Below are 27,156 nucleotides of genomic sequence, written 5' to 3' on the forward strand. Positions count from 1 at the left end.
CCCATGTTGGTGCAAGAGCCCAAGGCGTTGGTACATTTTCCACTCTTTTCCCAGGCCATTAGCAGGGAGCTGGATGGAAGTGAAGCATCAGGGACATGAGCTGATGTGCACTGGGGATGCTGGTGCTGCAAGCAAAGCATTAGCTTGCTGTGTGTGCCACTGTGTCAGACCTAGATAAGAGCTTTTTAATAATAGAATTGTAAAATGGAGAATAAATGTAGACACAATGGGAGATAGACTGTGTAAGTTCAAAGACCCTTTCCTAATCAGATTTTCTGGTTCTGTGTTAGTCTTGCTCCACCACCACCACCAATGTTAGTTGGTCTCACCTCCAGACTCAAAGCTAGCACACCGATACTTACAGTTTTAAACCCTTTAAGAAGTAGATGATATTAGTTGCATTACATGAGGGAAGGAAGGACAGAGGTGAGCTTGCAGTTGGTGGTAAAGCCAGAATACAGCCTGTGGCCTGTTGTCTCAGCGTCCCTCACTCTGTAAGCATATCTGTCTTGGCAGCGACCTGTACCGCTTTTCAGCTCGTAATTTTTTATCTAGACTGCCAGTTTTCCTCTTCCACTCTTTCCCATTATCACAAAATTTAAATGTTTAGAAAGAGTAACTTCACTCTTGTGGTTTTTTTTAATTATTATAAATTTATTTTTGATGCTGTTTACATAGTTAAGGATGCATGCCCATGTGGACCACTCATTAGGGTGTGGAGTGTCAAGGAATGGAGGAAAGTGGATGAGACTTCTGCCTCCAATCTCTGTTTTTCTTCCTGCATTTGGAGAAAATGGGGAGGAAAGGGGAGAGGGCCAATCTCAGCAGCCCAAACATGTCACTACACTGAGATGGGGAAGGCAACTTGATGTCATCCCAGGGTCCCTGATATGGAGCATGTTCTGAGAGAACTGCTTAAGTGGTTTTGATAGTTCTGAGAAGCTGTTGATTTTGTTGCTCCAAGGTTGAGGAAATCCTTCCAAGGTCTGTTGGCTGACACAGTCCACCTGATAGTTTCCACTTGCCCAGACATTTGCTGTCAAAGCTTCTGGGAGAGCTGTCCAGTTTGTCCTGCCCTCCATGGTACTAGATGTCCTCTGCAAGCCTCAGTGACCTAGTTGTCATGTCCTCCATGTGCATCTAGGCATGCTGTTGTATAAGCTTCAACAACCAAGTAGGCCCAGTTCTGACACATGCACTCCATGGTTAGACCACAGATCCCGTACTTTTCCCTGTAGATGGAGTTTTTAGTCCAGTGGTCCAGACCCTGTCTGCTGATGTGCCTGTGTCTGCCCTCACATGTCTTTAAAAAGGAAGAAAAAAAGGCAACTATGTTGGCACACTAGTACGGTTAACACAAATTTGGCATTAACCAGGCCCAGGATGCTTGCCAGCTACTAGCTGCTTTTCTCCCAGCAGTGTAACACTAGCCTAGGTATAAGGTAACCTAGGCAGTTGCCTACAGCTGGGGGTAAAAGATGTGTTTTTCTCCCCAAAATTTTGTTAGGACTTCCATAATTTTTACGATTTTTGTCCTTAATTTTTTGTAGCTTTATGTGTGGATGTGTTTTTACTTATCTATGTTAGCTCTGAGAATTAAACTATTTAAAAACCTAGTGACTTATAACAATAGTTTTTTTATTTAAATGAAATTCTGAGTTCTTTTTATCTTTTTAAAAAAGGTTGATTGATTTATTTTATTTGAAAGAGTGACAGAAAGAAGAGATTTATTCCATCTGTTGCTTCACTCTTGAGATGCCCACAGTATCTGGGGATACCCCAGGTGAAAACCAGGAATCAGAAACTCCATCTGGGTCTCCCATGTGAGTGGCAGGGGACCAAGCACTTGAGCCATCACCTGCTGCCTCCCAGGCACATTAGCAGGAAGAAGTATGTGGTAACTAGTATTTTAATGGACACTCCAGTATGGCATGTGGGCATCCCAAGCAGAAATTTCACCTACTGTGTCACAGCAGCTACCGCCGATGATTCTTTTCTATTCCACATGGTCTTGACTCCAAATGAACTCATACGTATCTCTGCAGTTGCCTTCAGAAGAGGTAGGCAGCTTGGCCTCTGTGGTTTGGCTGGCCTGTTGGCTGGGGCAGTGCAGGTAATTTGGCTACATAGCTTATTGGCCAGCAGGTTAGTCTGGCCAGTAAGTTCATCCCACTGTGCTGGCTCCAGAGAGATATTTTCCACCTGCAGGTTCCCTCCCCAAATGACCACAGTGACTGGCACTGAACCAGCCTGAATCCAGGGACCGTGAGCTGCCTTTGGGTCTCCCACATGGGTTCAGGATGGTTGGGCCATCCTTTGCTGCTTTTACAGAAGAAAGTTGGATCAGCAGTGGAGCAGCCAGGACTCAGACTGGCACCTATATAGGGTGCTAGCACTGCAGGTAGAGGCTTAATGTGCTCGCCACTGCGCCAGCCCCAATTTTAATTCTTAAATTTTATTTATTTGCAAGGCAGAGAGATCTCATTCACTGATGCACTTGCAAGTACCTGCAAGTCAGGACAGGACGAAGACAAAGTCTAGAGTCCACAGTTTGGTTTGGGTCCCAAATACTTGAGGCATCGCCTGTTGTCTCTTATGATCTGCATTGGCAGGATGTGGCAGTTGAGAGCGGAGGAGGTACTCAAACCTTGGCACCTCTCCTGTGGCTTGTCAATGACCTTACCTGCTGTACCAAACATATACCCCTAAAATCTACCTTTTTTTTTTTTTTTTTAAGATTTGCTTATTTGAAAGACAAAGAGATGCAGAAAGACCTCCCATTTACTGGTTCACTCCCCAAATGGCCACAACACCAAGTTTGTATCAGGTTAGATCCAGAAATAAGAACTTTATCCTGATTTCCCGCACAAGTGGTAAAGGACCAGGCACTTGGTGCATCTTTGCTACTTTCCCAGGTATATTAGCAGGGATGCTGATTTAAAATTGCGGCAGCCAGGACCTGAACTGATAGTTTCATTTGGGATGCTAGCATTGCAAGCGGCAGCCTAACTTGCTGTGCCAAAATGATGGCCCCTAAACTCTACTTCTTGATGTGAAAAGCTGTCATGTCATGTTTCAAAGGTACTGGAGTCAGGCAGTGAGACTACTGTGTCCATTTCTTATAAATACCCCATCACATTATCCTGAATGAGCTCCCTTAGTTTCTTGTATTAATGGGTTGGATTCTTTCATCTCTCACAGGAAGTTTTCAGCAGTTTATCTTTATTTTAATTTTTATTTATTTATTTATTTATTTGAAAGGCAGAATGACAACTCTTCCATCCACTGGCTTACTCCTCATATGACCATAACAAGCCAGGTCTGGTCCAGGCCAAAACCAGGAGTTAGAAACTCCATTGTGGTTTCTTACTTGGATGACAGAGGCCCAAGTACTTGTGCCACCATCTACTGCCTTCTCACATGCGTTGTTAGAAACCTGGATTGGAAGTGGAACAGACAGGACTCCAGTTTGGAATGCTAGCTTAACCTGCTGTGCCACAATGCCAACACCTCTGTTGATGTTTGGTCTTAGTATTTTATATTTCTATAATTGTAGTAGTTCTTTTTTTGTCTTTTTTAGAGATTTGTTTTTTTTTTTTAAGATTTATTTTTATTATTTTTTTATTGGAAAGGCGGATATACAGAGAGGAGAGACAGAGAGGAAGATCTTCCATCCAGTGATTCACTCCCCAAGTGAGCACAACGGCCGATACTATGCCGATCCGAAGCCAGGAGCCTCTTCCGGGTCTCCCACGCGGGTGCAGGGTCCCAAAGCTTTGGGCCATCCTCAACTGCTTTCCCAGGCCACAGGCAGGGAGCTGGAAGGGAAGCGGGGCTGCCGGGATAGAACCGGCGCCCATATGGGATCCCGGGCATGCAAGGCGAGGACCTTAAACACTGCGCCACTGCGCAGGGCCCAAGATTTGTTTTTTTTTTGAAAGGCAGATTTGGCACATTTATAGAGGTAAGGAAAGACAGAGAGATCTTCTATCCATTGGTTCACTCCCCAAATAGGTGCATTGGCCAGAAGTGAGCTGATCAAAGCTGTCAGTCAGGAGCTTCTTCTAAATATCCCATACGGATGCAGGGGCACAAGGATTTGAGCCTTCCTTTGCTGCTTTTCAAGTTCATAAGCAGGGAGCTAGATGGGAAGTGGAGCAGCTGGGACTAGAACTGGTACACATATGGGAAGGCAACATGTCAGCTTGGTTCTGTTTTTCAAATTGGATTTTTTTTATGGTTTCTAGTTTTTGCCAAATCTTAAAGTGTGTCTATCTCTGTGAACATACAAATCATAATTGTACCATAATCTTGTAACTCCAGTATCTGAGGTCTCAGATCAATGCTGTCATCTGTTGCTTTTGGTGATGCTAGCTCATATTGTCATGTGCCTTACTAGTTTGTGAGGTAAATAATTTGAACTATGTATTTAAAACCCAGTGGAGATCTAGGATGTTGTTCTCTCAGAGAGGGTTTTCATTTCCTTCTACCAGTACCACAAGTGGTCTGGGACCAGGCTCCCAGAGGGTTTGGTTTGGCCAGGTGATCCGTAGAACAGAATCTATAACCTTACCTCCAGCGTGTTCCCTCCTTTGGCAGGCGAGAAACTCGACTCTCCTTAGACCAGCTGTGTTGGTGAGAAGCTGCAACTTGCCTGTCAGTGTTTCTGGCAGATTGGAAGAGATGCTCCAATGCTCAGCCAGAGCTCACTGCTCTTCCTTCCCTGAGTCCCCGTGCCTCACCTGCCTGTGTAGTTGGAAGCCGTGATTCACTCTGCTATGCCCTTCACCGTTTCACTTTCTTGTTGGGGTTTTGTACTGTTTATAAAAAAAAACTTATTTATTTGTGTTTGATGTGTAAGGCAGGTTTGGAACCACCCACATTTCATATTCAAGTCCCAACACCTTTTAAAAAATTTATTCTTATTAGAAAGGCAGATTTTTACAGAGAGAAAGAGAGACAGAGGAAGATATCCTGTCCGCTATTTCACTCCCCAGTGGCCGCAATGGCCAGAACTGAGCTAATCTGAAGCCAGGAGCCAGAAGCTTCTTCCGGGTCTCCCACCCAGTTGCCGCGTCCCAAGGCTTTGGGCCTTCCTCTACTGTTTTCCCAAGCCACAAGCAGGGAGCTGGATGGGAAATGGAGCAGCTGGAATGTGGACCTGTGCCCATATGGGATCCTGGCACTTGCAAGGAGAAGATTTAGCTGCTGAGCCATTGCGCCAGGCCCTTTATTTTTGTTTGAAAGGCAGAGTTAGAACGAGAGGGAGAGGCAGAAAGAGAAATCTGTCATTTGCTGGTTACTCCCTAAGTGACTGCAATGGCCAGAGCTAGGCTGTGCTAAAGTCAGGATTCTGGAACTCCGTTCATGTCTTCAAAGTCGATGGCAGGGCCCACGCACTTGGGCCACCTTCTACTGCTTTTTGACACATTGGAAATGGAGCAGCTGAGACTTGAACCATGCTCAAGGGGTTACCAGCTTTACATCTGGTGGCTTAACCTATTGTGTGTGCCACAATACTGTGCTACAATTTTATGCTATTGGGTTTTTGTTGCGTTGATTTCAGCTTTTTATGTTAGTTATTTTAAAAATTCTTTTTTTTTTTTTCATAGTTATTTATTTTTATTGAAAGCTAGATTTTACAGAGAGGAAAGACAGAGGAGACGTCTTCCAGCTGTTGGTTTACTCCCCAAATGGCCACAATGACCAGGGCTGAGCTGGTATTTGAAGCCAGAAACTAGAAGCTTATTCTGGGTCTCCCATGTGGGTGCAGGGTCCCAAGGCCTTGGCCATCACTGCTGCTTTTCCAGGCCATAAGTAGGGAGCTGGATTGAAGTGGAGTGGTTGGGACACAGACTGGTGTCAATATGGGATGCAGGCGCTAGCATGTGAAAGATTAGTGTGCTGTGCCACTGTGGGGGCCTTAAAATTTTTTTCTTTTTTTTTTTATGGGGGTGGGGAAGGGAGAGTTCATCTAGTCACCTATGCTGTAAGTGGAAGATCCTTTAATGTGTGGTTGTATCCCTCATTTTAACTCTAATTAAGGAATGTGGTGTATTTTTTGTGTATCACATGAAATTTTGCTATTTTATTTACCAAGAAACCAGGAATTGAACCTTTGCTCATAGACATACTAGATGCTCAATAATTTATTGATGCTAAATGAATACAAATGTAAGGTGATTTATAATGAAATTTATCCCCTACCCTATGCTTTTTAGTTTGTTGTTTTGAGTCTTTTTTTTTTTTAATATTATTTTTATTTGAGAGTTACCGAAAGGGAGAAATGGAGACAGAAATCTTGCATCTACTAGTTTACTCTCCAAATGGTTGCTGTAGCCAAAGCTGTTCTAATCTGAAGCTGGGAGCCAGGAGCTTCTTCTAGGTCTCCCACATGAGAGCAGGGACCCAAGACCTTGTGCCATGTTTTGCTTTCCCGGGAACATTAGCAGAGAGTTGGGTCAGCAGTGGAGTAGCCGAGACTTGAAATGGCATGCATATGGGATGCTGGCACTTAAGGCGGAGGTTTAAGATACCACTGTACAGCGTCAGCCCAGCTATTTTAAATCTCATGTGGTCATGGGTATTAGGTCGGATACTGCTTAGAACTGAATGTAAATAAAGAATAAGTAGGCTGATAGCGTAAGGGGTGCCCTATTCATGCAAATGCTTTGCTGGAGTTTATTTTGTATGCATGTACACATTCAATATCTAATATTTGATTTTGTTCATTCTCTAGTGTTTGGTTTATTGCCTAGTCAACATTGTGCTATTGTTGGTAACTCTATATTCATTAGGTTCACAAGAGGAAAAGGCATGGGTCATGTTAGGTAGTGGTTTTCTGTGTTTGTATAATAAAAAGTTGAAGGATTATAGTTTTATAAGACAGTGGAAAGGAAATTTACATTTTACTTTAAGTGCAACACTGAAAGTTTAAAGAAAAAAATGATACCTTATGTTTTACAACTTAGAGTTTGATCCATTCCTTTTTATGATGGATTTGAATACTTAAAATTTGGTAAACATAACTGAAATATAGATGAAATAACATCTTAAAATTATAAATTTAGTGGTTCTTATGATGGACTGGGAATTAATATATGTATGTATAATGTGTGTATTACATATATATAATGGATCAGGATAAATAGACTTGAATAAATACAATCAAAGTTAGGGTTGAAAATGAGTAAGTGAACCTCAGTGTTTGCATTGGAAAATATAGTGCCCTCTGAACATTCTTTTTCAAGAATTTTATTTGTTTTTCTTTTCTTTTTTTTTTTTTCTTTATTTTTGACAATCTTTACATAGTTAGGGCAAAAAGGTTCAAGGGCTACAGGAAAGTGGGTCAGACTATTATTTCCACATTGTTTTTTTCCTGTATCTGGGTGTTTTCATTTTCTTTGTAAGGGGGAGAGAGAGATGTTAGATTCTCTGTTCCACTCTCCAAGTGTTTGCAACAGCTCAGGGCTAGGCCAGCCGAAGCCAAGCATACTCAGTTGAGGTTTCCTGTATTGGTGGGGGGAACCCAAGCACTTGGACTATTACCTGATGCTTCCTAAGGTGCACATTAGCAGGAAACTGGAATCAAATGGAACCAACTCAAACTCAGCTACTCCGGTATGGGATGTGCGTAACCCAGGTGAAGTCTCAGTCACCGTACCAGATAACTACACTGAACATTTTTTATTTGGTATTGTTTTAGGTATCGTCAGATCCTGGAAAAAGCAATTCAGTTATCTGGGGCAGAACAGCTAGAAGCCTTGAAAGCGTTTGTGGAAGCAAGTAAGTAGGATGGAAATTCCTTATTTTTTGCTACATGCCAGCTACTGTCTAAAGTGCTTTATGTAATTTTACTGCATTTAAGGTTTAAATAGCCTTGTGAAATAAGTGGTATTTTAATTTTACAGTTGAGGAAACTGAAGAACAGAGAAAATTATGTCTTTTTTTTTTTTTAAAGATTCCTTTATATATTTTGATGGACTTGGAGAGACAGAGAAAGAGCTTTCATCTGCTAGTTCACTCCCCACATGGCTGCTATGGCCAGCACTGGAGCCAGGTGCTTCATCCTGCTCTCACAGGGCTAGCTTGGGCCCAAACACTTGGGCATCTTCTCTTGTTTTTTCCTAGGTGCACTAGGTGTTGCATCAGAAGTGGGACAACAAGGACACAAACTGGCACCCATGTTTGGGTGCTGGTGTTGCAGGTAGTGGGTTTATATGCTTGCCACAACACCAGGCCTCCTTCCCCTGTTTAAAAAGATTTATTTATTTGAAGTACTATTGCATACAAGAGAGGGGGAAATATCTTCCTTCTGCTTGCTGGCTCACTCCCTAAAAGACCAAAACACCAACACTGGCGCTGCCCAAATTTAATAGCCAGGAGCTTCCTCTGAGTCTCTCACATGAGTGGCCCAAGTACTTTGGTCATCTTCCAGGGATCTTAGCAGGGAGCTAGATCAGAAGCAGAGATGCTGGGACACAAATTAGCACGCACATGGGATGCTGTCATGGCTTAATCCTCCCACCACATTGCTGGTCCCAAGTTTCTTAAGCTGTAATTGGAAGTGGACTGCATGACATTGGTGGTTTCTTTGTTAACCAAATACAGTTAATACCTCATAGGTGTCTATAATAATATAATAACATATCTAGTATTGATTCAAGTTCATGTTTTTCAAATGTGCTTATTTATTTATGTTCATTTATTTGAAAGGTAGAGATAGACTGGTTGACTGCTTAATTATCTAGAACAGCAAGGGCTGGCCTAGACAGAGATCAGGAGCCTGAGATTCAGTTCAGCTCTCCCACGTGGCTGATGGAGACACAAGTCCTCGAGCTGTCATCTTCTACCTCCCTCCCAGGGTGTGAATTAGAAATGTAGTTGCTGGGAATCAAACCAGTTGCTTGACATGAGACACAGGTTTCCCAACCAGCAACTTAACTGCGGTGCTGCACGTCTGCCCTTTGTTTATCATTAGGAAAGTGCAGATGGCACCAAGTGTGCCGGCACTGCTTGCTTTATTTAAATTTCATGAAAATTATATCACTATTTTCTTCTTTTACTTTTCTGGAGCTCGGTTGGATGTAAGTATATAAATAAGAATCCAGTGTTTCCATGCCTTCAAGTTGTGGAAAAATAAAAGAAAGGAACAGTATAAAAATGTCAGCTAGTGAACACAAACTTTTCCCTGACATTTCTTTTGCTTAGAGAAGTCATGGCATTTTTGCTGTTTTGGTGCAGTCAAAATGTAATCAAGTAGCTCAACATAAGGAAAATTGTGTGACAGTGTAAAATGATTGGGGTATGGAATTCCTGGGATGTTGCGTTGAAGATTATGCTAATCCAGGTTGTTTCTAGTGTTAGTTTTTAGGTGAGGATTGATTGCTTCATGCAGTTTATGACTTGCTTATGTTTTCTGTCTCTTTCTATGAAACAAGTGGTAAATGAGAACGTGAGCCTTGTGATTTCACGACAGTTGCTGACAGATTTCTGCACACATCTGCCTAGCCTGCCTGATGGCACAGCCAAAGAAATCTATCACTTTACCTTGGAAAAGATCCAGCCCAGAGTCATTTCATTTGAGGAGCAGGTAACAATCTATAACTGTGTAGATTTTTTGTTGTTATTTCCATGATACCATTTTGTAGGTTATGGATTCTCCCTTGCTCTTCCTTCCTCCCACCATTTCCCTCTGTTCTATTGCAATAGATAGCCCTTTAGTAATAGTTATTTAGTTTAACATTCTGCTGTTTAAGAGTGTCATGGTATTGCAGGTGTAAGCTGTAGTAGAAAATCTAGTGTCAAGGCATATTTAACAGTTTCATTGGGAGTCCTCCTGTTATTTGGGGGTGGGGTGGAGATGCATGCTACAACATATCTTCAATTCCTAGTGTGCTTGTCTCCATTATACAGTTCATCCATGAGAATATGTGTATATACTTGTTTACCAGTATGTCTATTTCTTTTGTATTTTGCATGGAGGTTGGTTTAATATCAGAAAATGTACTTGGGATAACAGCAGTTGCTTGGAGAATCTGATAATTTTAAATTCTTAATGGAGATAATAGTTCAGTTTCATTTTTTATGAATATGGCAACTAGAATTTTAAAAAAATATTGATTTTATTTATTTATTTATTTATTTTATTATTTTTTAATTGGAAAGGCGGATATACAGAGAGGAGAGACAGAGAGGAAGATCTTCCGTCCGATGATTCACTCCCCAAGTGAGCGCAATGGCTGGAGTTGTGTCGATCTGAAGCCAGGAGCCTCTTCCAGGTCTCCCACGCGGGTGCAGGGTCCCAAAGCTTTGGGCCGTCCTCGACTGCTTTTCCCGGGCCACAAGCAGGGAGCTGGAAGGGAAGTGGGGCTGCCGGAATAGAACCGGCACCCATATGGGATCCCGGGCGTGCAAGGCGAGGACCTTAACCACTGTGCCACTGCGCCGGGCCCTATTTTGTTTTTTTGAGCAGTAGAATTACATAGAGATGAGGGCGAAACAGAAAGAGATTTTCCATTTGCTGACTTATTCCCCAAGTGGCAGTAATGGCAGTGCTTAGGCCTGGGAGAGGCCAGGAGCCAGGAGCTTCATCTGGGTCTTCCATGTATGTGCAGGGGTCCTAGCACTTAGGCCATCTTCCACTTGTTTCCCGAACACATTAGTAAGCAGCCAAATTGGCAGTGGGACACAAACCAGAGGCCATACGAGATGCCGTGTCATAGGTGGCAGCTTAGCCTAACACAGTGTGTTAATCGTCATTTGACAGTGTAAAATCTGTTAAACAGGAGGATGTTAGTAGCTCCATCTGACATTTGCTCATATATTAAAATTTTATTTTACGAATCAAATATTCTAAAAAGTTGTATAAAGTGAGTATAGTGGCAACATAGTGGTACAGCAGGCTATCTCTGCCCTGTGGCATTGGCATCTGATATGGGTGCTGGTTTGTGTCTTGGCTGCCCTTTGCTCATGGTCTGGGAAGGCTGCGTAGGATGACGATGGCCCAAGTCACTGGGCTCCTGCGCCAACGTGGGAGACTAAGTAAAGACTCCTGGCTCCCAGCTTTGTATCAGTTCAGTTTCAGCCAATGTGGCCCTTTGGGGTATGAGCCAGGACTTCTCTCTGTCTCTCCTTTGCTCTGTAAAATCTGCCTTTCAAATAGGTAAATCTTAAAAAAAAAATCAACATAAAAATTGTTAGACTAGAAACTAGGAAACTACAGCATCATGTTTGTAGAAACATAAAACCAGAATTTTTAAACATTTTGAAACATTTAAACTTAAATATTGCCATAACTCACATTGCAGAAATATGTTATTTGTTTACTACTTTGATGCCATATGAATGCAAAATTCATAGGAAAGTTTGGTTCCTGATAAACTTTTATTTGGTAGTCTGTTAGAAGAGAACATTGTCACAATGGACTAATTTGTTCTCTATTTTAATTAGGGAGTTCTTGTTGAGATACTTTAACACGTGTGCCTCCTATTGCAGGTTGCTTCCATAAGGCAGCATCTTGCGTCTATATATGAGAAAGAAGAAGATTGGAGAAACGCAGCCCAAGTGTTGGTGGGAATTCCTTTGGAAACAGGACAAAAGTATACTAAATAGTGAATATTGGATGAATATATAAAAATAGGATTTATATGCATATACACACATATATATTATATTATATTATATTATATTATATTATATTATATTATATTATATTATATTATATTATATCTTACCCCTATTTTTCTTACATGGTAATGCAAGAAACAGATAAAGACATTAATGAATAAATTTTGTAATATGATAGAAGGTGATAAGTGTGACAGTAAAGTAAGGGGAAAAAAAGAGGAGAGTGGTGTATATCATTAAACTGATGTCACTTCCCCAAAGACTTGACAGCAGGGGGTAGGTTGGGGGGGAAAGGGAGTGGCTGAGAGCTGTTTGAGGGAAGTGTCTCACCAGGTTCTTAGAGGGGTGGTTAGTACAAAGGCCTTGAGATGGGGACATGCTTGGAATGTGGTTTTTTTTTTTTTTTTTTTTTTTGTAAAATTTATTTATTTTTATTGGAAAGTCAGAGTTACAGAGAGAAGGAGAGGGAGAAAGATCTTCCATTTACTGGTTCACACTCCAAGTAGCCGCAGTGGCTGGAGCTGAGCCAATCTGAAGCCAGGAGCCAGGAGCTTCTTTGGGGTCTCCTAAGTGGATTCAGGGTCCCAAGGCTTTGAGCCATCCTTGACTGCTTTCTCAGGCCACAAGCTGGATGGGAAGCAGGGTCGCTGGGATTGGAACTGGTGCTCATATGGGATCCCGGGCACGTTCAAGGCAAGGACTTTACTGGCTGGGCTACTACGCCAGGCCTACCCACTACTTTTTTTTTTAAGTTTTATTTATATATGTAAAAGGTAGAGCTATGGGGAAAAAGAGAGGGAGGCAGGGAGGGAGAGGGAAATTTAAAAAAAAAGGGAGAGAGAGTTCTTCCATCTGCTGGTTCATTCTTAAATTGGCTGCAATGGCCAGGACTGGTCAAGACTGAAGCCAGGATCTAGAAGCTTCATCTGGATCTGCCACATGGCCAAAGTTGCCCAAGCACTAGGGCCATTTTCCTCTGCTTTTCCCAGGTCATTAACAGGGAGCTGGATCAGAAGTGGGAAAGCTGGGACTCAAACACATGTCCGTTTGTGATGCAGTGCCACTACACCACACTGGTTCCTAGATGGGTTAATTCTTGTCATATCTCCTGCTCACTGTCAAATGTTAAGTAGCATCCAGGTCCTCTGCTCCCTAAATACCAGTAATACATCCATGCCTTCTGTGACAGTCAAAATTGTATGTAGGGGCCTGGCACGGTGGCTCAATTGGTTAAGCCTCCCCCTTTAAGTGCTGGGATCCCATATGGGTGCCAGTTTATGTCCCAGCTGTTCCACTTCCTTTTTAGCTCCCTGGTTGAGGCCTGGAAAAGCGGTAGAGGATACCCAAAGCCTTAGGACCTTGCACCCATGTGTGAAACTAGAAGAAGCTTCTGACTTCAGATCGGCTCAACTCCAGCCGCGGCAGCCATTTGGGGAGTGAACCAACCAGTGGCTGGAACATCTTTCTCTGTCTCTCCTTCTCTCTGTAAATCTGCCTTTCCAATAAAAATAATTGCTTTAAAATGAGATCAATCAAGTTTGGTGGGTGTTTTCCTCCATCAGAATTCAGCTACATGAATTGCAGAAAAGAATTAGACAAATAGTTAGGGTTAGTAAGAGTTGTGCTTTTGAGTGACAGCAAGAAAGACAAGCATGAATGAATGACTTAAAAATAGTTTTATGTGCATTATAACTCTCACCAGGTGAATGAGGGATTCTTGTCCATATTTGTTAGTAATTGTGACGAGGCAGATATTTCTTCAGTCATCTTGCCATTTGTGCATTATTTTTTAAATTATTATATAGTGAAAGTCCTTCAAAAAGCAACCAATTTATAAAAAAAGCCTTTATCTGTAGGTGTTGAATTTTGTATTCCTAGGCAATTGACAATTCTTTTTATATTTTTATGGTGGTAATTTGAAAAGGCTCTTTTTAAAAAAGATATATTTATTGTTTTTTATGTCATATTTATAGATATAAAACATGTTTACATTTAAGACATATTTATGTACCCTGTTTTTAGGGTAACAGACAGAGATGGAGAAGGATATGGTGGGAGAGATCTTCAGTCTGCTGATATGCTCTCCGTGGCCACAGTGGCCAGGCTGAAGAGTAGAAATGGCTAAATCGGGATGTGGTTAATGATCAAATGAGAAAAAGTCTAAGAAACTTATTTTGTTAGTTTTTCTATAATATAATGCTGGGCACATTTGATTTCCTTGTGTTAAGAGAATGTACGTGAGCAAAATATATAATTTTCGTCATTTTTACTGATTCTGTATTGTTTGTTATACTCTAGACAGTACAATGTGGATTATAAACTGGAGACCTACCTGAAGATTGCACGACTGTACCTGGAGGACGATGACCCCGTGCAGGCCGAGGCCTACATAAATCGAGCATCGCTGCTGCAGAATGAGTCAACCAATGAACAGCTACAGATACATTATAAGGTACCGGCGTGGCTGCCTTGGAACTCATTGTTTATTGGAGAATCATACAATTCTTTAGATAACCCGAAACATCTGCTAAATGCTGTCATACAAGTGATTTGGAATTTGCGTATTTTATTTTTCTTTTCTATTTTCTCCTTAATTAAAACATGTTCTCCCTTTAGGTATGCTATGCACGAGTTCTTGATTATAGAAGAAAGTTCATAGAAGCTGCACAAAGGTACAATGAGCTCTCTTACAAGACAATAGTCCATGAAAGTGAAAGACTAGAGGCCTTAAAGCATGCTCTGCACTGTACCATCCTTGCTTCAGCAGGTAAGCCTGTCGTTTAGGCTTAAACCAACAGTGATCTTTGGTTTAATAACTTCATGTTGGCTAATATTAGAAAATCTAGCAAGAAACTGTCTTTCAAGGGGTGTTGATATAAAATAGTGTTGACTGCTCTGGTTCCTTGGAAAGATCGTAGGGGCCTCTTTGAAGAATTGTTGTATTAGAGTTTAATTTTTCAACCACCTGTTTCCTTCTAGTTATTGTCTCTAACCTGCGCCTCCCACAAGAAACGGGGTGAGAAGTTTTGTCTATTGCTTGCTTAAATTTACTTATAAATCTTTACTTTTTAAGAAGATATTTATTGGGGCTGACACCATAGACTAGTGGCTAAAGGCCCCACCTTGCATGTGCCGACATCCTGTATGAACTTTGGTTCTCATCCCAGAGGCCCCCACTTCCCATCCAGATCCCTGCTTGCTGCCTGGGAAAGCAGTTGAGGATGACCCAAAGCCTTGGAACACTGCACCCGCGTGGGAGACCCAGAAGAGGCTCCTAGATCCTGACTTAGGATCAGCTCAGCTCTGGCAGCTGTAGCCGCTTGGGAAGTGAACCAGCAGATGGAAATCTGTCTTTCTCTTCTTTTTATATATCTGCTTTTCCAATAAAAAATAAATCTTTGAAAAAAAAAAAGCTTCCAGGCTGGAGCCGGGAGTTTCTTTTAGCTTTCCCATGTGGATGGCAGGAGTCCACACATTTGGACCATCTTCTGCTGCTTTCCCAGGCACTAGAGCAGAGAACTGAATTGGTAGTGCAGCAGCTGGACCCTGAACTGGCACATATATGGGGAAACAGCATCAGGGTGGTGCTGAGCCTGCTGTAGTACAAATGCCAGTCCCCAGCAGTATGCTTGTAGTTGTCTGCTGAACAAGGAGAACCAGTTTTGCATGGCATTTAGAATATCTATTTAGAAAGAGTCTAGCATAGATTTCTGGCTTTTAAAATAATACTGCCACTTTTTAGATAGTTCAAGAAATTGTGTTAAAGACCCTTTATTCCAAATTTATTTGATATATATTGTTTGCTTATCTCTTAATCATGCATTTCTGGTGAATTGGAAATTACCCAAAGGTTAGATTAGATTCAGGATATGATTTTTCTTTCTTTCCTTCCTTCCTTTTTTTTTTTTAAGATTTATTTATTTTTATTAGAAAGGCACATTATACCAATAGAAGAAGATACAGAAAGATGTTACATCTACTGATTCACTCTTTAAATGACTGCAGTGGCCAGAGCTGAACCAATCTGAAGTCAGGAGCCAGGAGCTTCTTCCAGGTCTCCCACATGGGCACAGAGTCTCAAGGCATTGAGCTGTCCTTTACTGCTTTTCCAGGCCACAAGCAGGGAGCTGAATGGGAGGTGGAGCACCTGGGACATGAACCAGCACCCATATGTGTGAGATGCTGGCACTTGCAGGGTGGAGGATCAGCTAGTTGAGTCAATGTGATTTTTTTTTTAAGATCTAAATGTTTATTTGTGTGGTGGAGTTATGTGGTAAGATTGGGAAAGATAGATCTTTCGTCTGTTGGCTTACTTAGGAAGTGAATGGCTGCTAGGGTCAGTGCCAGGAGCCAGGAGTTTCATCTGGGCCTTCATGTGAGTGCAGGGATCCAAATGTTTAAGCCATTTTCCAGACTATTAACAGCAAACAGGTAGGATCATAATTGGAACAGATGGGACGTAAGATAGTGTCCGTTTAGGATGTTGGTGGCACACTCACCATGCCACAACACTGACCCCAGAAAATAAAAATTTTCCGAATATTTTCTGAATATTTCATAATGAAGCCATGTACTTGGAGCGCATCACAGCAGAGATGTGAGCACAGTAGTGATGCAGTCTGATCATTGGTTGTGATAGACTCCATGGAAAGGGGACATTTTCTTTTGGCATTTAGTAGTAATTTATGGGGTGCTGCTTGATACTCTGTAGGAATCTTGCTTTCCACCTCTTTTGTGTTACTTGTCTGAATCATTCATTGCCTTGTAAGTTGCAGAATGGTGATTAGTAATTTTGACCTAGTGCATGAGCTGCTCTTTTCTCTCCTTTTTTTCTTGGTATCACTATGTACTCTTTTCTTTTCTTTTTTTTTAAGATTTATTTATTTTTATTGGAAAGTCAGATATACAGAGAGGAGGAGAGACAGAGAGGAACATCTTCCATCGGATGATTCATTCCCCAATTGAGCACAACGGCTGATGCTATTCCGAGCTGAAGCCAGGATGCAGGAACCTCTTCCGGGTCTCCCACACGGGTGCAGGGTCCCAAGGCTTTGGGCCGTCCTCGACTGGTTTCCCAGGCCGTAAGCAGGGAGCTGGATGGGAAGTGGAGCTGCTAGGATTAGAACCAGCGCCCATATGAGATTCCGGAGTGTTCAAGGCGAGGACTTTAGCCGCTAGGCCACGCCGCTGGGCCCTATGTACTCTTTTCTATGATTTTTCTGCACACATACCAAAACTTGATGAAGACCTCTGTAGAACAAGCATCCAGAACAAGAAGCAATGTATTACTGCCACCCGAAGCCCTCCTTGTTTTGTTATTTTTTTTGAAAGATTTTAAAATTTTTATTTGAAGGGCAGATTTTTATTGAGAGAAGAGGAGACAGAGAAATAAAGAGCTCTTTTGTCTGCTGTTTCACTCTGCAAATGTTTGTAATGGCAGGAGCTCTCCCAATTCAAAGCCAGGATGCTAGAGTTTCCTCTGGGTCTTCCATGTGGGTGCCGGGATCCAAAAATTTGGGCCATCTTTCACTGCTTTCCAGGCACAGCAGCAGGGAGTTGGATTGCAAGTGGAGCAGCCGAGACTTGAACTGGTGCTCACATGGGACTTCAGTTGGAGGTTCAATGTGTTATGCAGTGGCAATGGCCCCATTCATGTTTTTTCTTGGATATTAGTCTCCGCTCCTCAACCTTCTCAAGGATAATTACTGATAGATTGGTTTGACCTGCTTCTTATTTTCATATAAATGAAACCAGATAGTGTATTTCTCTTTAAAGATTTGTTCATTTGAAAGTCAGTGTTGCAGAGAGGGAGAATTGGAGAGAGATCTTCCATCCACTAGTTCATTCCTCAGGTGGCCACAGCGGCCATGGCTGGAACCAGAGGTTTATGCTGGGCCTCCCATGGACGTGCAGGGGCACAGGCACCTGGGGCATCCTCCGCTGCTTTTCCCACGTACATTAGCAGGGAACTAAATCAAAGTAGAGCAGCTAGGACTTGCACCAATGCCGATATGGGATGCTGGTGATGAAAACATGCTATGCCCTACTGCTGGCTACTTGATTGTTTTTGCTCAACTTTTTAAATTTATCAGTATTGTTATCTGTGATTGTATTCCCTTCATTTTGACTGTTATATAGGATTCATTATGTAATAAACTACCCTATCACCTTTGGGTAATAATACTGTTACAAATATTCTTGTGTAGTTAAGTATTTATTTATTTGAAAGGTAGAGTTAGACAGAAGGAGAGCAATCTTCAATCCACTGGTTTACTCCCCAGCTGACAACAAAGGCCAGAGCTGGGTCACACCAAGGCCAGGAACCAGGATCTTTTTCTGGGTCTCCCATGTGGCTGCAAGGGCACCAACACAGGGGCTAACATTCTCCACTTTCCCAGTTATGTAGCAGGAAAATGGATTGGAACTCAAATCAGCCCCTATATGGATGTCGGGGCTGGGGGCAGTGGCTTAAATTGCTATTCACATGGCCAGAATGAGTTATCTTATTTATCCCGTGTTAGAATCAGTTAATCTTTGAAAATCTCCCTGCATTCCTGCTTGAGAGGATGTCTAGGCTCGTCTTATGTTTTCACTGCCCCGTGCTTGAAATCGTCTACTTTTCAAGAATTCCTTAAGTCCATTTGAATGGCATACCAAGAAGGAATGGTAGATGCTCTTGTTACTGCTGGGTGTCACTACAATAGGCTCCCCCCGCCCCCAACATACAGAACTTAAACTGTTTTAAAAGGGAGAGTTTGTTGCTAGTACTCTGTTATTTCAGTTTTTGAAATGCCATCCATTTTCCTGTAAAGGCTGTTGAAAGTATAAACTAAAACTAATTAAGTTCCTATGAGAGCAATATTTATCATTAATAATTTTTATATTATTCAAGTGAAATGTATAATCATTGTAGAAATACAAATAAGGTCAAGATAGAAACCACAGGTACTTCCATCCAGTTGAGCATTTGGGAGTTGTTGCTGGCTCTCACATAGGGCTTCGGCTTGACTCCTGTTACGTGCAGCTCCTGCCTTTGGGTGTACCTGCCTGAGAACCCCTCAGTAGTCCTTCAGGCAGCACTTGCAGGGCTTCCACCGGCTGTTTGCAGACATACACAGGGACAGCAAGTCACAGTTACTGTGAATAACATGTACGGACTACGGTGTAAGGCAGAATTGATGCCATCTGATAGATCATTTTCCATTGAAGGAACATTAAAGATATTGGGTGCTCATTTGTTTCCCCTAGGACAGCAACGTTCTCGAATGCTCGCTACTCTTTTTAAGGATGAAAGGTGCCAGCAACTTGCTGCTTACGGAATTCTAGAGAAAATGTACCTGGATAGGATCATCAGAGGAAATCAACTTCAGGAGTTTGCTGCTATGCTGATGCCTCACCAGAAAGCAACCACAGCTGATGGTAATACCCAGGTCTTACAGGTGGTTCCGAACATTTAGGTACAGACTATTGGAAAGCAGGTTACATTGGAAATGTATTGGTGTCTTTATTTCTGTGTAACACTCTCTGATGAAAAAAGAAATGCTCACTGAAGTGATGTGCAGCATAAAAATAGTTCTATCAGACAACGTTTGTGAAAGAATGGATTTTTTTGGAGACTAAGGGAAAAATATATATACTATACTTATAATATCCTTTTTTCAAAATTCAAACACATTACGATTTACTAAATGTTAAGCATCAGATTATAGCTTGTAATTGTTCAACTCTATTTTAGATAGAGCAAAATTTGCCATAATCATCTGTCCTGGGTTTCTGAGTGTAAAGTGTTGCCAATAACAAAACAAGTTCTGTCAAGAAGGAAATCCAAAAGCATGGTGCTCAAAGCTGCTCAGCATCTGGTGGGGGCCTTCTAGTTACGTCACACATTGATTGAAGGCATCTCATGACCTGACGGGATTAACATGTCAGTTTCTGAGCTTACACTTAGAACAAAGCCACTCCCCTTGGTAACTCTTGACTCGGGAATGGATTAATCTGCCCACAGAGACAAAGCGGTCTTCATCCAAAGGTCCTACCTCTCAAATACTGTTACCAGAGATCTTTGAGGGATTAAGTTACAAAGATTTGAGTCCTAAGAGTCACAGCAATAGTAATAAATGCAAATCACAGCAATGCCTAGCAAAAACGGTACTCTTGTAGCCCCTCCAGCACCCCTTCTTAAAGGTTTGTCTTATTTATTTGAAAGGCATAATTACAGAGAGAGAGAGAGATCTTCAACCTATTGGTTCACTCCCCAAATGGCTGCAGCTGCCCTGCTTGGCCATTCCGAAGCCAGGAACCAAGAGCTTCATCTCGGTCCCCGTGTGGTCTGAGGGACTCTGGTGTTTGCACTGCACTGTCCTCTAGGAGCGATAACGGAGCTAGCTGGGCGGGATTAGAGTAAGGTGCTTGTGGAGTGTCCGGAAGAACAGGAACTTGATCAAGCTGCTGGAAGAAGCTCTGTGGTAACTGTGCTGCTGCTGAATGTCTGTGCTGGGAGCAGGAAGAGGGAAGGTGGGAAGGAGACAGTCCACCGAGGCAAAACCCATCTCTGAGGTCAGACCTTTCCCCTGGCAGGCCCTTGCCAAGCACTCATCTTCTAGATATGCTTTAAGATTTTGATCATGGGAATAAACATGAATATGAGATGACATACCTAGATATTTTCAGGAAAAAGGTGCATCTTGTTGCGTGTAAAACTAGTTTCAAACTTGAAACTGTTTTATTTGTACTACGAAGGTTCTAGCATCTTGGACAGAGCTGTTATTGAGCACAATTTGCTGTCTGCAAGCAAGTTATACAATAACATTACCTTTGAGGAACTCGGAGCTCTTTTGGAGATCCCTGCAGCTAAGGTATTTTCTTTCTGTAAACAAAAAAGTTATTTATTAAACATGTTTTACTTCTTAGCCCTGTGAACTCATGCTAAGGATTTTTTTTTTCTTTTTATATATGTATCAGTAAAAGGAAAGTTAAGAGACAAAATAAAGAGAAAACTGAGGATTACGTAATTGCTAGATGTTGGCAGCGATAGCAAAAATTACGTGTAAGAGCCTCAAAATAAGTACTCAGTCTTACTTTTTCCTAACTAGCAAACCTTAAACTCATTGTAGTCACACTGTATTTTTCTGATACTGAAATTTTAATTTAACATCTTCTAACAGTTCTTCTATATGTACAGATCCACTGCACCTTGAAAGAGGTAGAGCACTTTGGGGACTACAGCTTAAGTTACAGTTAAAAGATTCTTTCTTTTTAGGCTTTGAGGTATGATCGGCACAGAAATTAAATTAATATATTTTTAGTGAACATATTTTTTAACAATAAATGCTAGTCACAGTTTATTTAGAAGTAGTTTATCATTGATGCTAAAGGGCCTGGCGCAGAGGCCTATTGGCTGAAATCCTCACCTTGGATGTGCCGGGATCCCATTAAGTTGCCGGTTTCCATTCAGCTCCCTGCCTGTGGCCTGGGAAAGCAGTCGAGGTCAACCCAAAGCCTTGGGACCCTGCACTCGCGTGGGAGACCTGAAGTGCTCTGGCTCCCAGCTTCGGGTCGGCGCAATACCGGCTGTTGCAGTCACTTGGGGAGTAAATCATCGGATGGAAGATCTTTCTCTGTCTTTCCTCCTCTCTGTATATCTGACTTTCAATAAAAATAAATAAATCTTTAAAAAATATTAAAAAAGAAAAGATGGACGGTGAAGATGACTAGAACTAATGAATGACCAAGTCACATTTTCATATTTTCTTAAAAATATTACTTAAAAGAGTTCTCTGAAGTGTTTAATAATGCAGACCATGAAATGAAATACAATAGGAAAAACTAAAGGTTTTTTTAATACAGTTTTTCTTTTGGAGATATGGATCCAAAAAAAAGAATTGTTTCATTCTGAACAGAGCAGAAACTTGATAAAAGAGCTAGATTAAAAAAATTCTTTTACTGATTTTTTTAAAAGATTTATTTATTTTTATTACAAAGTCATATATACAGAGAGGAGGAAAGAGAGAGGAAGATCCTCTGATGATTCATTCCCCAAGTGAGCACAACGGCTGGTGCTGAGCTAATCTGGAGCCAGGAGCTAGGAACTTCCTTCAGGTCTCCCACACGGGTACAGGGTCCCAAGGTTCTGGGCCATCCTCGACTGCTTTCTCAGGCCACAAGCAGGGAGCTGGATGGGAAGTGGAGCTGCCAGGATTAGAACCGGCACCCACATGAGATCCCAGCGTGTTCAAGGCGAGGACCCCAGCCATCAGGCCACGCCACCCGACCCTATTTTATTGATTTGAAAAGTAGAGTTGAGGAATGTGGAGATAGAGACAGAGATCTTCCGCTCACTGGATCACTCCCCAGATGGCCACTGAATGGACGGAGCTGGGCCAGACCAAAGCTGGGAGCCAAGAACTTCATCCCCGTCTACCGTGCAGATAGAGCAGCCCAAGTTTTGGCCATCGTGCATTACTGTCCCAGGCCAGGGAGCTGGATCATTACTGGACCAACTGGGACTTGAACTAGTGCTTCACATGGGATGCTGCATTGCAGAGGGTGGTCTCACCTGTTACAACATCAGCCCCAGGGCTGGATTCTCATCCACAGCCTCACAATAAAATCAGCAAGTCCCAGTTAACTTCAAATAAGATGGATTCTTGTAATGAATGTCAAATGAAGACAATTGTAAGTTAAAGTGAATTCTCTTATCAAATGTGAATAATTGTTCTACAATACTTAAAATTTCTGAAAAACATTTTTTTTTAGGCAGAAAAAATAGCATCTCAAATGATAACAGAAGGACGCATGAATGGATTTATTGATCAGATTGATGGAATAGTTCACTTTGAAAGTAAGACGTTTTGTGTGTTTCTGTTGTAATGGTTAGTGAGTTATTATGTTTATGGTTGAAATATGAATTGATAAAGTATTTTGATGCAGTCTTAAAAATAACTGGAATACAATTTTTTTTTTCCAAAAGGAATAGTTTGAAATAATTTTTAAGTTCATTCCTCAGCTAACTTAATGCTGCATTTTCTTTGCTAAGAAAGTTTTGAAATTCAGATTGTTGCATCAGTTCATTCATTTGCTTGGCAAACATTCATTGATCCCTTATCACATACTGGGCATGTGCAATGGATGGTTTACTGCCTCCTCACAGCAGTTCGTTAAACTCATGAAGTCACGCAGGTCAGTGGTTTTCTTGACTCTCTCTTGGTCCAGTGTCATCTCAGCTCCTTATTCCCGCTACCTGCACACCCTGGACCTTGTTGTGTCTAGGACTGTCCCACTTGCAAGTTTCACTTTGAAACATCTCACTCTGGCCACCATCTTTTCCCGGTCCTTCAGCACTCTGTCTCAGTTATACCATTTCAGTGCTTTTCCTTGATCGCATTGGAGATGTGCTCTCTTGATTCTTTGACATCCTTCTTATCAGCCAACCCTTCAGTTCCTTTTGTTACGGATACCCCACAAACACTTAGCTGCCTGTTGACTTTGTTCCAGCTACTCACAGAACTTCACCTTGAGTGAACCTGTGCTCTGTTGAGTAGTGTTGGAGAAGGGAAGACACAGGCCGACTACTGCTGCGAGTCCCAGCTCCTAGCTGCTCAGCACTGTGTGCAATAGAGTTGTTGACATAGTCCTCTAATATGCTCGTTTCCTTCCTTTTGCAATGACAGTGTCATGTCAGATTTTGTTTCTGACTGTTCCTTCTGCAGAGAGTCTTATTTTCTGTTTAACAACACCAGAAAAAAAAATCGTTTATCAGTGTAAAATGTTTTCAACTTCCTCACACGAATAAGCCTCTAAATATAAGATATGTTTTTATTTCTTCTTTTTATGAGGGAGTTAATTTCCATCTCTCTCTGCAGTCCTTGAACTTGATTCTCTAATCCCTGTCTCATCACCCTCACCAAAAACATAATTTTTAAAAAAGATTTATTTTTATTGGAAAGGTAGATTTACTGAGAGAAAGAGAGACAGAGAGAAAGATCTTCCACCACTCCCCAGGTGGCTGCAAATGGCCAGAGCTGAGCCAATCCAAATCCAGGAACAAGGAATTTCTGTGTCTCCTTTGAGACTGCAGGGGCCAAGTACTTGAGCCGTCTTGCGCTGTCCACAAGCAGGGAGTTGGATTAGAAGTAGAATAGCCAGGACTTGATCCAGTGTCCATTTGGGATTCCAGCATCATAAGCAGAGGTTTAGTGTGCTACTCCACAGCACCAGTCCCTAGCCTTAATAGTTTTGTTCTGATTAGAAAACAAAAATAAAGAGAGATTTTCTTTAGAATTTATTTTTCTAAAAAAAAAATAAGTTGTATTTATTTATTTGAGAGTTATAGAGGCCAGCACGATGGTATACCAGGCTAAGGCTAATTCCATATGGGAACTACTAGTTCCAGCTGTTCACTTCTGGTCCAGCTCCCTGCTTGCAGTGTGGGAAAGCAGCAGAATGTAGCTCAGGTTCTTGGGCCCTGTGCCCAGGAGAAACCTCCCACCTTTGGATCAGCCCAGTCCTGGCCGTTGTCATCATTTGGGCTGGTGAGTCGCACATGGAGATCTCTTGTTCCCTCTCCCTTTCTTTCAAGAGAGAGAGAATGAGAGTGAGAGAGAGACTCTGGTTCACTCCCCAGATGGCTACAGTGGCTGAGGCTGGGCCAGACTAAGTCAGGAACTCCATCCATATTTCTCTTGCGGGTGGCAGGATCCCAAGTACCTAGGCCATCATCTGCTGCTTTCCCTAAGCCACTAACAACTAGTTCAGCAGTGGGACATCTGACACTCAAAGCAGTGCCCATATAGGAGACCACAGGTGTAGGCCCTGGCTCTACATTGCTATGTCACGACATTGACCCTTGCAATTTCTTTATATTAGGAGGCAAGGACTGATATTTTAATAGTGTTTTTATATATTCAGAAAATTGATGAGTTTTCCTTTTTTTTTTTCTTTGTTTACTTTGAAACATTTAGTTAGAGAGGGCAAGACAAGAGTTTCAAGAGCATTTCTTAAGAGCATTACTGGCTCACTCTGCAGATGCCTGCAATGGCTGCTCCTGTTCCCAGTTGAAGCAAGGAACTTTGCCTGCTTCTCCTGCATGGGTACTGGCCTAAGAACTTGGGCTGTCTTCTTTTTTCAAAGAAACCTCACCAGAAGTGACCCAGGACTTGATTCCTGTGTGCCAGCCGATGCAAGGTCCAGCTCTGTTACTCACATCAGCTTACACACACACTAGTAGTTGCTGTCACCTGGTCATTTCTGTCTCCAGCCTCATTTTATACATAAACCAGTGGGTGCCATGGCCCAGCCAATCCCTGCCTACCACACACTTGGCCTTCATACACATAAGCAGGGAACTCCAGTCTAGTTTGGGGCGGCCCTCATTGACCCCCAGCAGGCCCACTTCAACCCTGTTTCCTGTGCATGATGGTACAGTCCATCCTGCATCCCGTTCGGCTCTCGTATACATCAGTGATGTTGGAGCCTAGCTCAGTCTGCCCAACCCCGCTGTCCATCCCACATTCATGCCAGCGGGTGCCACTGCCTGTCCAGCCGGGTTTTCCCCAGCCCTGGTTTGCATGTTGATGGGTGGGAGCTGTAGTCCATTAAGAGAGGTGCCCACAATTTCCCTACTAGGCCCTGCATCTTGCACTTTCCAGGTGGTTGGGCAATCTTCTGTTGTTTTTCCCAGGAACTTTAGTAGGGAACTGAATGAGAAGTGGAGCAGCCAGACACAAACTGGTGTCCATGTGGGATGCCGCTGTTGCAGGAAGTAGCTTTATGTGCTACACCACAATCGTTTCCCAGTTTTTCTTCTCTAATCACATATTACTGGCATAAGGAAAAAAAAAAATAGAGGGTCCAAGATGTGTTCTGTTTTTGTTCTTTTATAATTAACTGTTAGATTTATCCTTGAGAGTCAAGTAGAGACAACCTTGAATATGTAACTGGTCTTGCCAAGTGGGTGGCAATGGCTGATGCATCAGTATTGATGCAAAGGAGACCCCTGCCATGAGGCTGTCTTTTTGTTGTGGTGGTTGAAGTTGGCTGATTAGTTCTTTCTGTTAATAATAGAAACACATATCTTGGTGTGTGTATGTTTTTAGTTTTTGTGTCACATTGTTTTTTCAGTTTTTTGAGTCCTTTTCTTAGGTTAGCTTGGGCTTGGCACGATGACCTAGTAGCTGAATCCTTGCCTTGCATCCAAGGGTGCCGCTCTGTGTCCCGGCTTCTCCACTTCCCTTCCAATAGAGGATGCAAGGCCCTCAACCCACGTGGGAGACCATGGAGGAGCTCCTGGCTCCTGGCTTCAGATCAGCTCAGCTCTGGCTGTTGCAGCTGCTTGGGAAGTAGGCCAGCAGATGGAAAATCTTTCTCTGTCTCTCCTTCTCTCTGTATGTCTTTCATGAAATGAAATGAAAAAATTAATTTAGCTTTTTTAGCTAAGGGTTTCATAATAAACTGTAATTTAAAAAAAATACAACTGCTGTATTTTGCTTTTAACTCGTATTTTCTTAGGAATACAAAGAAGCAATTTCAATTTTGTGCATTCTTTTCTTTTTTCTTCAGCCCGGGAAGCCCTGCCAACCTGGGACAAACAGATCCAGTCCCTGTGTTTCCAGGTGAATAACCTCTTGGAGAAGATCAGCCAGACAGCCCCGGAGTGGACAGCGCAGGCCATGGAGGCGCAGATGGCCCAGTGACCCCGCGGAGTGTCTGCATTGCACACTACACGTTCCTCTTCACGCAGGGCCGTTTCATTTCTCTCTCCAAAGCATTTGCATCGCGACCTTAGACATTTCAACCCCTTTTATGCTGGATTCCCTTTCCAGATGGTATTAGAACAGGATGTACAAGCATTGAAAACAACATAGTTTCCATGTATTCTGGGTCTCTGTGCATTAAAAACGGATGTTTTGAAGGTTTTTTTTTTTAATGGAGTGGGTGAAATGCCTGTGGCTAGAAAGTTTGGGCTTTGTGATAACTTTGTAGTCATGTAAAATTTAAGTGCTTTGTGCCTCTCCAAATGTGATTATTCTAATAAATCGAGAGATGAGCCAAATAAAAGTAGTACTTTTTAAAATTTATTATTTTGATAATCTTTACATTGTTGATTAGGGCACAAGGGGTCAAGGGTTACAGGAAAGTGGGTAAGATCATTGTTTCCACATTTTTTGTGTATCTGAGGTAAGGAGGGAGATAAAGGGAGAAGCCCCATCCAACCTCCCACCCATCCTAGGGTCCCTGATATGGGGCATGCTCTGAGGACATTGCTCAAGTGATTTGGATAGTTCAACAAATCTGAATTGCTTCCAATCTCACCATGCCAAGCATGATGAAATCTATTCAGAATCCACTGGTAGACATAGTCCATCTTAGACTCTGTTTGCCCAGATTTTCACTTCCAACACTTGGCTGGGGTAGATGATCAATTTGTTCTGTCCTCTGTTGTACCAGGTATCCTCTACAGGCTTCAGTGGACTGCCATATCCTCCATGTGAACCTGGATATGCCGTCCACTGCTCCGTCTGAGCCACTGAG

The 27,156-nt window shown here is 42.2% G+C and overlaps 1 protein-coding gene across 2 annotated transcripts in view; it reads left to right on the top strand.

Annotated features, from left to right (window-relative positions):
* The window catches only part of COPS4 (COP9 signalosome subunit 4), a 31,897-nt gene extending 5,220 nt beyond the window's left edge, over positions 1-26,677 (top strand). Inside the window, exons 2-10 of one of the 2 annotated variants that reach the window (XM_040967001.1) lie at positions 7,706-7,785; positions 9,441-9,592; positions 11,497-11,600; positions 13,927-14,080; positions 14,245-14,395; positions 18,877-19,047; positions 20,368-20,483; positions 22,384-22,468; positions 26,185-26,677. In XM_040967001.1, coding sequence (XP_040822935.1) covers positions 7,706-7,785; positions 9,441-9,592; positions 11,497-11,600; positions 13,927-14,080; positions 14,245-14,395; positions 18,877-19,047; positions 20,368-20,483; positions 22,384-22,468; positions 26,185-26,318 — 1,147 coding nt within the window. In that variant the 3' untranslated portion in view covers positions 26,319-26,677. The remainder of the gene's footprint in view (positions 1-7,705; positions 7,786-9,440; positions 9,593-11,496; positions 11,601-13,926; positions 14,081-14,244; positions 14,396-18,876; positions 19,048-20,367; positions 20,484-22,383; positions 22,469-26,184) is intronic. The other variant, XM_040967002.1, reaches the window with a different exon arrangement.
* The last annotated feature ends 479 nt before the right edge of the window (positions 26,678-27,156 follow it).

Source organism: Ochotona curzoniae, unplaced genomic scaffold (assembly GCF_017591425.1).
Source record: "Ochotona curzoniae isolate NIBS_2020 unplaced genomic scaffold, NIBS_Ocur_1.0 scaffold_4506, whole genome shotgun sequence".
Lineage (NCBI taxonomy): Eukaryota > Metazoa > Chordata > Mammalia > Lagomorpha > Ochotonidae > Ochotona > Ochotona curzoniae.